The sequence below is a fragment of the Engystomops pustulosus genome, chromosome 2 (assembly GCF_040894005.1).
Source record: "Engystomops pustulosus chromosome 2, aEngPut4.maternal, whole genome shotgun sequence".
NCBI classification, from domain to species: Eukaryota; Metazoa; Chordata; class Amphibia; order Anura; family Leptodactylidae; genus Engystomops; species Engystomops pustulosus.
In genome coordinates, this window is record NC_092412.1 from 89,100,443 (window position 1) to 89,118,093 (window position 17,651).

General features: G+C 39.5%; 1 protein-coding gene across 19 annotated transcripts in view; it reads right to left on the reverse strand.

Annotated features, from left to right (window-relative positions):
- Positions 1 to 815: 815 nt before the first annotated feature.
- Positions 816 to 17,651, reverse strand: part of DOCK9 (dedicator of cytokinesis 9) — a 164,046-nt gene continuing 147,210 nt past the window's right edge. For 5 of the 19 annotated variants that reach the window (XM_072135488.1, XM_072135476.1, XM_072135474.1 and 2 more), the window contains exons 46-54: positions 14,374 to 14,496; positions 13,774 to 13,887; positions 12,471 to 12,506; positions 11,203 to 11,349; positions 9,378 to 9,588; positions 8,728 to 8,918; positions 8,169 to 8,269; positions 7,799 to 7,937; positions 1,040 to 2,516 (exon numbers count right to left, since the gene is read on the reverse strand). In XM_072135488.1, the coding sequence (XP_071991589.1) occupies positions 2,394 to 2,516; positions 7,799 to 7,937; positions 8,169 to 8,269; positions 8,728 to 8,918; positions 9,378 to 9,588; positions 11,203 to 11,349; positions 12,471 to 12,506; positions 13,774 to 13,887; positions 14,374 to 14,496 (1,185 nt within the window). In that variant the 3' untranslated portion in view covers positions 1,040 to 2,393. The other 14 variants (XM_072135481.1, XM_072135475.1, XM_072135480.1 and 11 more) reach the window with 7 other exon arrangements.

Consider the following 17,651-nt stretch of genomic DNA (forward strand, 5'->3'; position numbering starts at 1 on the left):
TAACATGTCCTTGATAGTAGCATTTCAAAATAAAAATACCACCCTTTAAAGTACATCTACTAAGTAAAATGTCTGGATCTGTTTTGTAACATTTTAAAATTCTAGTTAGTTAATGTATTCATCTCTTTATACATATGTTCGTCTCATCATTGTAGAATGTTATGAGGCTAAGATTATTACACTAGGTGCATCCTATCCACAGAGGAAGCCCCTTACATGCCACAGTGTAAGGGGTTAACACCCACGATTGCTGGCATCTCTGGTCATGGGTGTTACAGGCTGGTGTCCACTGTAATATACAATGACACCCGCAGCTTCTGGTTCTGCCTTGAAGCTGGTGCCAGAAGCAGGACATAATACTACAGCACAGATCGGCAAGTTACCTGGGCATGTGCTGTACTATTACGTCCTGCTTCCGGAAGGTAGTTAAACGAAATCTACCATCAAAACGAAGCACGAATAAACCAGGGACATTTACTCATAGATCCAGACACAGTAACTGTAGTCATCTTCTTAGATCGGTTATCCATGGCCTCCTTCCTTCTAAAATCAATGCTGATGCTTAAGAGACAGAAGGGCTCTGGAGAGGGGCGGTGTACCAGAGATGCTGCAGATTCACCCCCCGTCCAGTGTGCTGAAACTTTTCCAGCTACAGTGAGAGTACATTAGTAAGGGGGAGAGGAAGTGCTGAGGTAGAAATGGGAGGGGTAGATAGTGTAAATGGAAAAAAAAAAAAACTTTTGGGTAAACTTCCCTAGCCCAACTTTGTTTCAATTCCCAACACTTCTGGTAACTGCTTATTTGTGCAGAAGCGACTGCTGAGGCCACTAATGGGAAAGCTACCACTTCCAGTCCTGATGGGATGGGAAAAGGGGCTACGTCTAGTGATAGTTTAATATGCATTGAATGTAATGCCTTAGTCTACATTCACACGATGTATGCCCCCCTCCATAGGAATATACAGCGCACAGCGCCGTATTACGTAGAAGGATAGGACAGGGCCGTGAGCCCCTAGAAGTGTATGGGGGACGTGTATATATACGCCGTATATACGTCCCCCATATGTTCGTGTGAATGTAACCTTGTTGTGTACACAGTAGTCAGGAGTAGTGCTACTAGGAGGGAGCAGTATGAGTCCTTCTTTTAGATTTCCCACTCCTTGCGTTGTAAATGCCATAGTAAATGTAAAATATGCCACTGACTTTTTAAGATAGGAAAAACCTGAAAAAAACCACAAAAATTAGCCATTTCCTTTAATACATATGTAGTACAGAATGTTAATTACAGCAGAACAGTGTTTCCAGTTAAATAAAATTAAAAACTGTTTTTTATTCACCCCCCCTCTTCCCCCAATATAAAATTACTAAATTAATATTTTGAAAGAACAATATGATCAAAGCATTAAATAACACCACCATTTACCACAGTATTCATAACCACCGATACATACTCTTTGCTTTGGCAAAAAAAGTTTTTTTTTCTTTGTTTTTAAACAGTGTATAAACCTAACATAGCAAAGACTGTATACATCTTTGTATTGCACTCATTTCTGTACAAGAATAAATTGTAAAGACAAAAATATATAGCAGGTAAAATGAATAAGCACAATATTTGTCACAATAAAAGGTTTCAGCCATGAACATTAAAAATGCATAGAAATGTGACACATCTATGTACAGAAAGAATGATCTGCATCCATTAACAATATGTACATTCCAAGTAAGCCAGTGACTCTGATGCGGGACGGACGGGGGGATTTGTGCAGAGGTGAAGGGGTTTCATGTATAGTTTACATCAGATGTTGGAAGATCACAGACAAAAATTAGACCATTTATATTGCAAACAAGGAAACGGAATCCTCTGCAAACATTCAGAGTTTATAAAACCACCTACTTGCATTAAAAACAGAAAACAAAAACAAAAAACAACATAATTCCAGTCAGGCAAAAAGTAATGCCAGAAAAACAGTTTTTAAAGGCAATTTAAAATGAATAGAAAGGAAAAGCGCATTGATTATCTTAAGACGGCAAAGTGTGCTTGGTCGCAAAGCTAACATGTAAACTTTAGTGTAACATTTGTATTACATACTGTACATTCCTAGATATCTAATACCCAAGACCTACTGTGCTATCCCTTACGACTCGGCTTTGTTCTGGAAGAGTTCATCTATACAGCATCAAAAATATTCAATAAACTTTATATTCTTTAGTGTTGAAAATAGTTGATATTGCCTAATGAAGAAAATAAAAGTTCCTGTTCCTCCTACCACTGCAAGCAGTTTGGCTAAACCCCTCCTGATGGAAATGCTTGTCTATACTTGGAGGACCATGGGCTCTGGAAAGCATCCTGAGTTAGCCATACACGAGGCAACGATGTGAAATGAAGGAGGACTTTCATGCAATGGATGAGGAGTTTGTCATTCCTTGTACAGTTGTGCTTGTAGGAGTTCCACTTATGGCATTGAAAATGTGAAGTGAATTCGGTATAACACTGATCTTCTCTTCTCCGCACCAAATCTACAGGGATGAAACAAGAGGGATATAAAATTCAAAAAGAAATACTGAAGGGACATATCAACACACTGACTGCATGTCAGAAGGTCAAATGCTTTATGTACAAAGTACAGTAAAACTCCTTTATCAGAAAGATAAATAACCAGTTACATTAGACCCTGTTTTGTAGACAGCATATTATAGAGCAGGAGGAGCAGAACAGATATAACTAATCAAAACCAATAAGTCTAGCTTCAAAATCGGAATCTTGAGTAAGGATAAACGCCTATGCGTTTCGGAAAACAAGTTCCTTACTCATAGCCATAATTAAGGAAATTGTTTTCCGAAAAGCGTAGGCGATTTCTTCTTTTTGCCTCTTTTTACCCCATATGAATTCCTGCATTTTGGATGACTACCATGTCTCTTTTTAAACTGCCGAAATAAATCCTGCATGTTTTATCAGTTTGAAGCTGGACTTATTAGTTTTGATTCGTATACATTTGCATAGGCTGTACTATGTTTTTTCAGGTATAACTAATAGAGTAAACTCCTTGCTCTTTGAAAACAATCTCTAAGTGATCAACAGTCTTCCCTCTGCCTGGTGTATACAAAGATACTAATAGGAAGGCCTACTAGACACAAGTATAGAGAAAAGGGTTGTAAAATCAATTAAATACTAAGTTAGGCTACATGCACACTGCCGTGTGCCCGCCGCACCGTAGCACGGCGGACACACGGCAGCGCGGGGAGAGGAGGAGGAGGAGGAGGAGGAGGAGGAGGAGGAGGAGGAGGAGGAGGAGGTGAGCGTCGCTCACCCCCGCCCCTCTCCATAGGAACATATGGGCCATGGTGCCGTAATACGGGAAAAGATAGGACATGTCCTATCTTTTCCCGGGGTACGGAGCGGTACGGTGCCGCATGTGTGAGCCCATAGAACTATACAGGCAGTCCCCGGGTTACATACACGATAGGGTCCATAGGTTTGTTCTTAAGTTGAATTTGTATATAAGTCCAAAGTTCCAGACAATTATGTTTTTTGCCCCCGTGACAATTGGAGTTTCTTTGCTGTAATGGTACCAAGAATTATAAAGAAAGATTCATTACAGACATTTTAAAGCTGATCATTGCAGTCTGGGACTATAGTAATGCATCCAGAGAGCTTCACCAGAGGTTATAGGGGGCTGAGGGGTCAGTCTTTAACTAGGGGTCGTCTGTAAGTCGGGTGTCCTTAAGTAGGGGACCACCTGTATATCAATATATTTACCTCTTTTTGCTCTAAAACATGCTTCCTGCAGATAAACCGTGTACAATGTGCTCAGCTCCAACTGCTCTTTATTATACTGCTTGCAGATAGGACTGCATTGTCAATGAAAATTGCTCAGTATACTTTGCATTTAGATTTTTTAGGATTTTCTAGGTCCATTGCTTGCTTAAGATGAAAAATAAAGTAAGATTAAACTGGCATTCCGATTTGGGTATTCACATTTAATCTGTTTTTACACAAATTTCTACAATTGGATGTTCTTAAAAAAAAGAAAGTTCCTGTGTAAGGATAGCTTCCCATAAATGTAGCCATGTTGTCCCTTAGTTACAGAGAATAGCTGTCCTTGGATACGACCACCCAAGCACACTTGAGCCCTGCATGACTACCTGGATTCAGTAGCTATTTCATATGTAAAAACTATTTATTTTTATAACACCCAATTGAAGAAATTTATATATCAAAGGAATAATTTAAATGTCAATGCCGAGATGGGAATATGTACAGTATAGAGGAGTTCTCATAGGTTTCATCTTCTTGTAATTACCCAGGAAATTACTGTGTGGCAAGAATATGGATCTTAATAGAGGTATCACACAAAACACACTCATGTTTGATGTAGAATAGGAAATGACATGCTGCAGCTAAAGAAAATGTTGCCAAAACACGAGGCTTAAAAAAAAAAAAAAAAAAATGTAATGAGCAGAAAACATGCATAGATTAAAACAAAACCAGATTATATTACCATCCCATCTGCTCATGTGCGCACAAAAGGAAGAAGAAAACAGCCTGTTACAGTATATCAATGAAGGACAATGGACATTCTCTGCTAACTAAAGAAATGACGTGTCTGTGACTGATCTCACACACAAATAGAATATAAATTCCATGTCTTATATTCAGTAGACTGGCATCCAGTAGGCTGGGTTATCTAACCTTATAATTGTTTATCATTATTTTTCATTGGACACTAGACATGATTTTCAAAGACACCGTTTTAAGACAGTCGTTTTTTTGTGTTAGTTTTACAGCTGCAGTTTCATTTTCTTTATTTGCATGGACAATAAAAAAAAATAAAAAATGATAGCGTGGAAATAGCAGCAAAACGCCTGCTTTCCATCAGTAGAATAAACGGACTACAGTTTTTTGTATGTTTTAAAAAAAAACACATAAAGGGGCAGTAAGCTATCCATTTATTTCATAGATAGCATACTGAGAATAAAAAAACAGATGTGTGAAAAAGCCCTAATAAACTGTAACTTTTATATCAATTCCACCTCTGTGTGGGAAGGATGATGATAAATATTTAAACAGTAGCACAATGACACTATCAATGACACTTTCTAGTAACACTGTGCCACAGATTTTTTTGTCTTGTACAGAAAGAAGAAAAAAAAAAGAAAAAGAAAGAAAAACAATATTTTGATAGAAAAGCAGGCACTGAACGGTTTGCATTAAAATTACCAACAGTATGATTTATTTTGATGCCTGCATAGCAAATAAAAGCTTATTCCCCTCACAATGGATAAAAGAAAACCCTGTTAAAACATATCTAACTTTTTATTAAAACATGGTTTTAGAGAAATATACGGGCCATGCGCTCCTAGGGATGGGACTCACCGAGTTCCTGCTTCCCCGATGTGCAGACACTAATGATTAGTGTCGGGGACGAAGAAACTCTGTACATCGTACATTTGTGCTCGGAGTCCAGTTCCCAGGAGTGGGTTTGGTCCATGTGTGAAGCCACCCTTTGTCTCAAAGATCATCACTGAGCACTTAGTCTTCAGTGTTTGTCCCAAAGATACTGGGGGACCGACATAAAATCACACTTTATTTGGTTTACTATTGTAAACACTTGTGCAAAATGGGGCAGTTGTCCAATAATAAGCTATCTACAAATTATGCTGCTCATGTTGGATGCAAAATATGGTGTAATTTACACCTCCTATTGGCAGTCTTATTTTTTAGCAAATTTTCTTTAGTTATGGCCCTTAAACCAATACATCTTTTTTATGTTTGGTACCTTAAAGGGGTTGTCTGAAAAAAATTATGAAAAAAACAAAAAGGTGGCTGGGAGGGGGCTGCTTTAAAAAATAAAGATGTACTTACCTTCCAGCGCTCCTCCGGGTGTCCCGCGCTGGTGTCACTGCTGTCCAAGCGCCATGTAAACAAACATGGCCGCCGGAGTAGTGCTGGTTCAGCTTCCGGCCGGACCCGACAACCATCTGGTCCACATACACAATGCTGTGAACAGGGACAGGTGGGTGTGGCCCAGTTACAGGGAAAAACGTCAGGGGCAAAGCCTAATCAAACCCAGTAGCTCTGCTTAACCCTTACAGACACAGGTTTAGGGACCAGGCAACACTGCCAGCTTCTGCATTCACTGTATAACACTACTTCAGCGCTATGCAGTGAAGAAAGGACCACTGCTGTCTGCAAACATTTCTGCAGACTCTGGCTCCGTTACATCATTGGGCTCATAAAGTCATGCCGGGTGATGTCATCTAAGGTCCTGTTACATTTGCATCGTCTACCCCGTGTATGTATTTTAACACATGAAATCACAGCATGCCTGCATGGACCACTACTACTGTCCATTCCTCCATGGAGGCATGCTGTGATTGCTTTGATGTGATCAAATACATGCATGAGGAAGATACTGCAAATGTAACAGGACCTTAGTTGACATCACCCTGGTCACATGACATGAAGTGCTGAATACTTAGGACAGGCATGGTAAATGGAGTGGAATAGATGGGATGCCAGGTAATATAAGATAAAGTTGATTAATGAGGATGTAAGAGAAATCATTTTTAGCTAAAAGAAGGGAGTCAGTTAATTAATAAGGCTCTGTGGGAAACTGTCACTAGCTGTATTTGTGAAAATGTTTCTACAGGTTCCCACCACCTCCACCAAGAATTGTAATTTGCTGGGAGTTGTAGAAAAACTGCAATGTGATTATAATTATTTCTAAACATTATGCCTTTTCCAAGATATGAACTATGTATGCCAGTTTTATATGCAAAGTGTGGCAGATATTAAAATAAAGTCACAGGTTAATAAACAGGGATGTAGCGAGCACGGTAGCACCAGGCCTGCAGCTGTCACCATTCAATATCTCCACCTTCTTCATGCTGACAGGCAAGGGCCTTGCACAGCACAAAAGTCAGATGCAGGACAGGAGTAGTGTGCTCATTTCCTGGCTCGTGCAGTGCGCAAAATTGTACAGCTCCACGTTTACACTGGAGAAGGAGACCCCCATCCAGCTGACTGGAACCTGCTGGCTAGCCGAGGTGTGTATTAGGAGATCCCGCAGCAGCCGAGGTGTGTATTAGGAGATCCCGCAGCAGCCGAGGTGTGTATTAGGAGATCCCGCAGCAGCCGAGGTGTGTATTAGGAGATCCCGCAGCAGCCGAGGTGTGTATTAGGAGATCCCGCAGCAGCCGAGGTGTGTATTAGGAGATCCCGCAGCAGCCGAGGTGTGTATTAGGAGATCCCGCAGCAGCCGAGGTGTGTATTAGGAGATCCCGCAGCAGCCGAGGTGTGTATTAGGAGATCCCGCAGCAGCCGAGGTGTGTATTAGGAGATTGTGGCGGCTGTCAACATAACTTAAGGGAAGGTGTGTTAGGCTCAAATTTGGAGCCTGGAAACTTCTCTATTACCATGTTCTACCACTAGGCACAGCACCGCAGAGGACATAATGCTACCAGCTCCAGCAGTGCATCGACATTACTGTGACACAGAGGTTTGCCACCTAACTGTAGGAAGATTAGAAAGCAGCCAGTTGATGGGAGCGATCCCAGGACAAATTACAAGAAAGAAGGCATTTAAGTGGGGGCTCCACGTAATTCTCCATGCACACATGGAGGACATATGGTAGCCATTTTTTTTTTTTACAGCTATCACACGTCCCCATTTACGCCTGTCATTTTGTTTTGACACCCTGGTGTTCACAGTCAGGGAGTTAACAATATTGCTCAGGAGCCCAGGGAACACTAGTTACGCCAGTGTTAACGCATGTTGAGAAATAACTAATAATCCATACCTGTTCATGCATTATTTCAGAAAGTTCTTTCACCATTTCCCTGTAGTTCGCTTTCATTTCTTCCTGATACTCAAATTGATTTTCTTTTATAAGTCTTTCATTCACACACAAGGCCTGGCCACATGCTTCAACAAATTGCCTATAAAATAAGAAATACAAAAGCATTCAACAAAACTTGCTAAGCCTCGTAGTTAACAACAAGACTCAATGGACAATAATGTGCATCTAGTGATCATTAATGCCATATAAAGTACGAGAGGAAAACCAACTCCTCCTACAGTCAACCCCAAAATAATGTAACGCTAAATGATATTACGTGACAGAGTACACTATAACTGGATGAATATATATAAACATTGCCATTTGCTACCTGAAAACTTCTTTTAACTGTTTGATCTTGTTGTCTGCATATTTCTTTGTGTTTGTATCATCTAAAAAGGCTCTTGCATATGCCAAGGGTCCAGCATTGACCTAAAAAGAGATACAGAATATAAAGGATATAAGTGATATAAATACAAAGCAACAATTCATATTTGTATTACTGACCACAATAAACATCTTATAAACATCGTATTTACCCTTAAATCCACCACATTCATATTCAAGCTAAATTCACTAATATTGCTAATACAGCACATAAGGACCTCTGCATTAAAGGGAACCTGCCAAACTGAACATGCTTGTTATACAGCAGAAGGAGCTGAGCAGAATGAGCAGACCACCCACTTGGTACAATGATTATCAGTCTCCCCGAATCAGTGTTTAAGGAGTATAACAGTGGCTGTGCGAAGTCTAAAATTAATATGAATACATTTAAAAAAAAATGCAAATATCCAATTAAAGGGGTCAATTATACCAAGTATGCTCAGATGGGAAAACATGTATTATGATTTGTTCCATGACCACCTAAAATATAATACACAACTCACCTGTACACTTACACTACCCTGTAGTTTTAACTGTAGCTTGATCATGTCCACATCTGTGGAAGAGCAGAGCTGACGGAGTTCAGCAACTTTCTTACTCATCTCATCAATGGCAACCTCTATTGGATTGAGATCTGTGTGTTGTTGATACATTACAGGGATCCGTTTCTTGACATAAGGGAAGCAATGCAAAGCTGAAGAGAAAGACGCAACGTGAGTTTTGAATAAGCTCCACGAAAATGAACAAATGAGGGGACAACTATATCAAGTTTTCTATAGTGAATAAGCACTGGAACAGTGCTGGATTTTGGCTGCTCTCCATGGCAGTTCTCTGCTCCCCATTCACCCCGTTTCCTGTGAGCAGCTTGGAGGTAGACACAATGTAGTCTCGTCCTCCCAACTGCTGCTCCAAGGTGCTGAGAGCAGATCGCCAGGGTATTACATTTTTATCTTTTTAATTCACTGGCATAAGAGGCATGGGGAACCCTATGAATGGTAGCAAAAATGCTATTAATATGTGGGGACTCGGGGGATGTGGCATTATATGGTTATCCTGGCTTTTAGAAACACAGTAATAATTATACAAGCTCTGTAATATGTCTTCATACTGTATGATCTAAAAGCTGTGAATGTGTACTCTGTGTAATATTTACCAGTAAGGATGGTACGCCGCTTCCACTGCTCTTCCACCCCTCCCTGTCTTTTTCCAGATAGGGTAAATGGCATCTCAAACACAAAACGACGAATATTGTGAGTTTTCTCAAATTCAGTTTTTCTCTCCTGCAGTTCTTTGTCTTCGAAGTAAGGCGTGACATGTGTAACCTGGATGTAAGCATATTTAGAGTCCAGATCCTTGGGGTTCACCTAGAAAACAAACATGGAGGTTTTCAACACGATAAGCAAGACCTTTTATATGGAATTCTTGTCTATCAATAGTCACAAACTGAAACAAAATGACTCTTCTCTATTCTGCAGCTCCTTGAGTATTACACATATGTGTATTCCTCTATCCAGACTATAGGATGTGCTTTATAACCTTTGCGGCATCTGACATTTTACTAGTCTAGTTGGTGCATTAAGCACTTTTTCCACTATTCCCAGTTTCTAGTTTATTCCTGACCTACCTGAGCAGTTAGAATTTCTATTAAGTTAACCTATGCATGAACATTCACAATTGTCACGTGCATGGAGATGAAGTCATAGGAACAGAGGAAAACAATATTATACTTAATATAACAATATGATGTTATGGTACGTGTCGGCTGCGGGTGATTGTAGAGTGCTCACAGGCTGAGCCCTATCCTTAGCCGGTAAGTCATTGTTGCATATTGCAGGTGTTAACCCATCGATCGCCACCGGTATTGAAGAGCAGTTGGTGCATGGGCACCACCATCTTGGCACGGATCATCGCACCCAGTGAAGTCTTCAGGGAGCGGTGATCCGTTGCTATGACAGCCTCCCTAGAGTAACAAAAAGACTTGCACATTGTAATACCTGAAAATGTAAAATCCCCATATACTGCCACACTGTAGTACAGCAGAATATGCTAGGATCAATCAGACAAACTGGAGTTAAAGTTCCCTAGGGAGTCTGAAAAATAGTTTAAAATTTTTTTTTTTACAAAGAAAGAAATTAAAAACCCCCTAGAAATTCAAATCACCCCCCTTTCGCTAGAACCAATATAAACAGTAAAAATCATAAACATGTTAGGTACAGTCACGTCCTAAACTGTCTGATCTATCAATATATAATAATGGTTATTCCCGGCCTTTAAGCCTGTAACGGAAAAAAGTGCCCAAAAGTGTCACTTCTTTGGCATTTTGCAAAATATAAAAAAAAAATTCTATAAAAAGTGATCAAAAGGTTGTTGTACAGTCCTAAAAATAGTAGCATTGAAAATGTAATCAAAAGATGCAAAAAATGACACATAGCTCTGTACACTGAAGTATGAGAAAGTTATTAGCGCCAGAAGATGGCAGAATGAAGAATTTTTTTTTTGTACAAGAGGTTTTAACTTTTGTAAATGTATGAAAACATTATAAAACCTATATAAATTTGATATCTCTGTGATCGTACTGACCGAAAGAACAAAGTAGACATGTCATTTGGGGGTGCACTGTGAAAGCCGTAAAATCCAAGCCCACAAGAAAACGGGGCAAATGCATTTTTTCACCAATCTCACTGCATTAGGAATTTTTTTCCCAGTACATGGCATGGAATATTAAATAATGTCACTACGAAGTGCAATTTGTTACTCAGAAAACAAACCCTCAATACAGCTCTTTACAAAATAAACAAAAGGTTATGAATTCTTGAAGGTGGGGAGTGAAAAATGAAAAATGCAAAAAATAAAAAGGGCCTGGTCTTTAAGGGGTTACATTTAACCTAAGAGACTTGATGGAAAGAGTTAGCAGTTTCATACCGCCCTAATATATAGTACAAAGCTTTATTAAAACGCCTACAAAAAATGCTTTCTACCTTCCCAGAATCTTGTATCATTTTCACATTTTCAGCACCAAATTTGTCAGAGTACAACTTCAGCAGTCGTTGGGAGATTTCCGAAAGTGGAGTGAGCTTCGGTTCTTTGTAGATGTATTCCTTCCCATCTTCTTCTTCAAAAAATCCCTGAGACAGAAACATATGTTATCCATGCATGTTTGGCTGCCAACATGTAATAAACTGATAACCAATGTGTATTAAAAAAAAAACAAAACAACAACAACAAAAAAAGAAAAAAGTGAAATGTATTCACCATGTGATGAAGATCACATGATCATGGCGTAAAATGAGAAAATGTAGTATCAAATAAGTGAATTAACAGAAATGGGAAACAGCGATGAACATTTCATAACCACCGATCCTAGAGTTAATCCCTTGCATCTATTTCTTTAAAAGCCTCAACCAGAGCACTGGGCGCATTAACACTCTGATAAGAAAGAGGTTGATTTTCAATGTCATGTTTTTACTTCAGTCTAAAAAAAAGTAAAGAGTGTTAATTTTTCATTAACGGTTCAGGCTGCTGTACTCCCCCTCCTCTCTTCCACAGACTACATCTCTGCAGATTCAGACTGGCTCTTGAGCATAACCCCAAGTCCAACATGTACTCGGATAAGATAGAAGCTTATAGTTTCCAAGATACTATGAAAAGAGTATCCACCACATTTATATCACATATATAAAGAGGTATCTTGGAGATATCTTTGAATAAATCCAAAAAAATAAATGGCTCTTCATTTTGATCCTTTGCCATGTAAGTAATCAGGAACTGATGTAAAAGTTGTAGTAGGGTTTGTCTAAACTGCCAGTACAGATAAAACTTGGTGGCGATTAAAATCTGATCTGGAAACGGAGTGGTTTTCTCAAAGAAGGGCCCTTTTGCACAAGTTTCCCTGTAATTTTACGGTGTCCAGCACCAACTTCAATCTTATATGTCGGATCGAATCCAATTGGACAGATTTGGTTAGATTTGTGAATATTACAGCCATGCATCTACTTTTCTCCATAACCTAGGCCTTTGTCTACTACATGGTCTATTCAATATGTTATATCTCAATAATCTAAAACTAGTGTAAAGGATTAACTGGACCTGAAAACAAAGGAAAAGAAACTCCCTACAATGGAAGGAGACAAACAGAACAATGTGGTGGAGGAGGATGAAATGCTGAGCTAAAAACCACACCAAACCAAAACCTTTAAGGCTGGATATTACCACTGTGTTGCCTATGCAGACACAACTCTGAATTTACCTCCACATCTGTTTCAGTGTCTGTAAACTGGTATTGCTATAAAAGTGTGAGAGGGGAATAAACAGAATAAAATGAAAATTGCATTGCTTTCGGCAGTGGAGCACAAATCTTCCCCCAAAACAGTTTCACAAACAGTTGGGATGAAAAGCTTCCATGGATGAAGCCGTGAGCAGTCTGATACACAGAACTTTCTGTGTGGCTGGATAACATCAAACAAGTGACACAAAGCAGCCATATAAATCTACCAGGCATGCATTAATAACAGATACAAGTGTGCCTTCCAGCTGTGCAGATGACAAGTGGACATGTTGCAACCTTACTGTGGCACGAAACGCAGTCCAGGGCAAACCACACAGAAACAGAAATTAGACCTTCTGCAAACTTGTCAACCAAGCCTGTAATAACTTACCGCTGCCTTGAGAGAGACAAATATTATAAAAGAAACATAAAAAAGTAGATGTTTACTAGTCCAATTGTAGATACTTTTATTATCAAAAGAAGAACTCCACACAATTTTCCTTCCTTGTTGGAATCACTGACGTTGCAATGGTCCTCACATCTCTTTAAGCCCCAAAAGTTCATGGTAGAGTGTACCCTACAGCTTTATTCTTAAATTGTGACATAATTCATTACATCACAGCCTTAAATGGAATAGACTGCTCTTTTTTATTTTTATCCTGGGCAGAAAAATCAATCCAGACCAAATAAAAATATATAGTTGAGCACTACAATTTTTTGGGATTGGACACTTTACCTTATGTTTTTTGTAACGTGTACAAGTATGGGTGGGTAAGATATTAGGTAATTTACCAATGTTCATCGATTAAAATGTCTGCACTGCTTTCTTGATATGTGAAGTGAAGCCTCCTGTCTTTTACCTCATCAGCCAGATATTCCTGACCATAAAATGACTGCATACAGAGATCACATGATCCTCATCTGCCCATGAACAATTGCCCTGCCAGGATCTTATGATCGCATTCATGAATATAAGATGAAAGTCCAGGCAGAGTAAATGCTCATGGACAAATAGAGATAACATGACCCTCCACTTGCGGCAATTTTATGGACAGGAATGTCTGGCTGATGAGTTAAAAGACATTTACATATCAAGAAAGCCCCCACACTTATACACACATTACAAAAACATGAGAAAGTGGCCAGCCCCTTTTAATTACATAATCGTCAATTAAAATGTTCAAGAAATGGCTCCAATGTATATATAATTGGAAGGAGTATGGGTGGAGATTTTCTTAATAAGCAAAGATTACAAAAAAAAAATGCAACTTCAAAAAGATCTTACTTGTCCAAAGAATGCCACTCTAAAATAGGTTCCCAGAAGCCTCTTGCCTGTGTGCATCACTTCGGTGACCTTGCTGTAGGCACGATGTAGTGTGTCATACAAATGAGCCAGTCTCTATAAAATCCATACACAAAAAAACAATACATAAATATGTAAGCTGCTTTGGTAAGTATGCAAGTACTGATAGTTATTGTATTGCCATCATATATAAAAAAAACAACATGGAAATCCTGTCTGTAACACTGTATCTTCTCAATTACATATTAACATCATGTGCACATTACATAAAGGGATATTAAGTAATGAATACAGCTAATTATTTAGCCATTATGTTGATAAGACAGGGTTTCTTTCATACAAAGGGTCAGCCAAGTATCTAACTTTTATTGGAGAAAATAAACCTTTATTCTGAGATCCCCTAATGTTTTACAGAATAAACAGGGGCTGGGAGGGCAGTGCAGGACACATGCCTTCCTTGTGCATGATCAAAGTGTAGCTCCACCTATGATAAGCAAGAGCATACATAAACTATGTGCCATTTTTTAGTTCTTCATACTTCCCAAAACTGATATTTCACTCATTATAGTTGATAAGCAGTACCTCAAAATCTCTGCGCTTCTCATAGATGGGAATAATGAGTTTATAAATGTCTGCGATTAATTCATAACGCTCTGCTTTCCACAACCCATCAGCACATTGCTCCAGAAGCTCCATTAGAACATCCTGCAAGACAAGAACAAATACAAAACATTCCTCATCATAATATGGTTATCAAAGAGGAGTCTCTGCTGCCTCAACTACACACTAAAGGGCCACAACACAGCTCTGTTCTCTGTGACTACACAGCAAAGAACCCTGTCCCCAGCATCATATCAATGTATCTTGCCTGCTTAACTGTAGTGTAATCAATTAGTGTTGGAACTGCTGTTCAGAGGGGAAGAAGGGATTCCTTGCATCATAGTTCAATAAGATGCATACGACTCTGCATGGTTTGTGATCAGCATGTTCACACTGTGTGAAACAGCTCTTATAGAGGGCCATGTAGGACTGAGCCATGGAAGTAAAATGCCTTTCTATACACATAGCTCCCAACCGTCTCGATTTTGCCGGGAAAGTCCCGTTTTTCTTACCTCTGCCCCGCGTCACGGGCAGCTATGAGATTGTCACGGATTTTCCCCCCAGGTCCCGCTGTGTCCCGGCGCTGTGTCCGCATAGTAAATACTTTGAAAGCCTGAACTGATAGTACAGAATGGCTTCTACAGACATCGGGCAGGGAATCCTTTTCAGAGAAGTGCCGGCTTAGCGGAGAGCAGGGACCACGTCATCAGGTTCAGATCTCTATCCATATATGGTCACTGCATCTCCTAGGGTTCCCCAGAGCAGACATCCGGCAGGGAATCCTTTTCAGAGATGTGTCGGCTTAGTGGAGAGCAGGGACCACGTCATCAGGTTCAGATCTCTATCCATATACGGTCACTGCATCTCCTAGGGTTCCCCAGAGCAGACATCGGGCAGGGAATCCTTTTCAGAGATGTGTCGGCTTAGTGGAGAGCAGGGACCACGTCATCAGGTTCAGATCTCTATCCATATACGGTCACTGCATCTCCTAGGGTTCCCCAGAGCAGACATCGGGCAGGGAATCCTTTTCAGAGATGTGTCGGCTTAGTGGAGAGCAGGGACCACGTCATCAGGTTCAGATCTCTATCCATATATGGTCACTGCATCTCCTAGGGTTCCCCAGAGCAGACATCGGGCAGGGAATCCTTTTCAGAGAAGTGTCGGCTTAGCGGAGAGCAGGGACCACGTCATCAGGTTCAGACCTCTATCCATATATGGTCACTGCATCTCCTAGGGTTCCCCAGAGCAGACATCCGGCAGGGAATTCTTTTCAGAGAAGTGTCGGCTTAGTGGAGAGCAGGGACCACGCCATCAGCTTCAGATCAGCATCTGTCCATATATGGTCTCCAGGTCTTCCCCAGACACAAGCTCTTTATTTAATTAAATTACATAAAGTTTTGCCCAGGCTGAGATTCGAACATGGGACCCTCTGCACCATAGACAGGAGCCTTAACTAACTGGTACATTGTGACACAGACTTAATGCACTGATATATAGAGAGGGGATCTTCTCAGAGGTTATTATTGTAATTATTGAGACTATTATTATTATTATTATAAATTTTATTATTTTTATTATTATGGAGACGATTATTAATAATAGTAATAATCATCTCATTAATAAGAATAATAATCTCCATAATAATAATAATAATAGTCTCAATAATTACAATAATCTCTGAGAAGATCCCTCTCTATATACCAAGGCATTAAATCTGTGTCACAGTGTAACAGTAGTCATAGTTCTTAGTTGCCAAAATTCTAAACCTTGATAATCACAGAGGTTATAGCTCAGTTGGTTGGGGCAGTGTGACATTGTACATGGACACTGCAGGTTCTAGGTTCAAATCCCATAGAGGATAATTTTTTTTTAATTGAGATTTTTATTATTATAATATGGCTAAAATTTGGGGCGCTTGGAGTGCTTGGGGGTGTGGCTTAGGGGGATCGCCGCCATTTTGTCCCTCTTTCCCTTTCACAAATGTTGGGAGGTATGTATACATATACAGGCGGTCCCCTACTTAAGGACACCCGACTTACAGACAACCCATAGTTACAGACGGACCCCTCTGCCCACTGGGACTATAGTAAAGCATCCAGAGAGCTTCACCAGAGGTCACAGACTGCAATGATCAGCTGTAAAGTGTCTGTAATGAAGCTTAATTGATAATTCTTGGTCCAATTGCAGCAAAAATTTGAAACTCCTATTGTCACTGGGGCAAAAGAAAAAAATTTGTCTACAACTTCAATTGTAAAATATACAGTTTCGACTTGCATACAAATTCAACTTAAGAACAAACCTCCAGACCCTATCTTGTATGTAACCCGGGGACTGCCTCTACATGAATTTCTCACTATCTGACAGGAAATCAGAATAAGCCTTTTCCATTTTAGGTCAATTAGTATTACCAAGATTGTTTACATTTGCCAAATGCCAGAATAATCAGAGAATTGTTTAAGATATTACTACTTTTTTCAAAGTTAAAAGATTACATAATCTAAGATTACTATGACTTCAAACAAGTTGAGACCAATCAGACGATGATATGTTTTTGGAAGCTTTCAACAGGTTTACTAACATGATCCAAGTTAGGCCCCTTACACACCAAGTAAGATTTCACCAGCTCTGCATGAATCCGTATATATGTGACGTCGAAGTGTCGGCTTAGTGGAGAGCAGGGACCACGCCATCAGCTTCAGATCAGCATCTGTCCATATATGGTCTCCAGGTCTTCCCCAGACACAAGCTCTTTATTTAATTAAATTACATAAAGTTTTGCCCAGGCTGAGATTCGAACATGGGACCCTCTGCACCATAGACAGGAGCCTTAACTAACTGGTACATTGTGACACAGACTTAATGCACTGATATATAGAGAGGGGATCTTCTCAGAGGTTATTATTGTAATTATTGAGACTATTATTATTATTATTATTATAAATTTTATTATTTTTATTATTATGGAGACGATTATTAATAATAGTAATAATCATCTCATTAATAAGAATAATAATCTCCATAATAATAATAATAATAGTCTCAATAATTACAATAATCTCTGAGAAGATCCCTCTCTATATACCAAGGCATTAAATCTGTGTCACAGTGTAACAGTAGTCATAGTTCTTAGTTGCCAAAATTCTAAACCTTGATAATCACAGAGGTTATAGCTCAGTTGGTTGGGGCAGTGTGACATTGTACATGGACACTGCAGGTTCTAGGTTCAAATCCCATAGAGGATAATTTTTTTTTAATTGAGA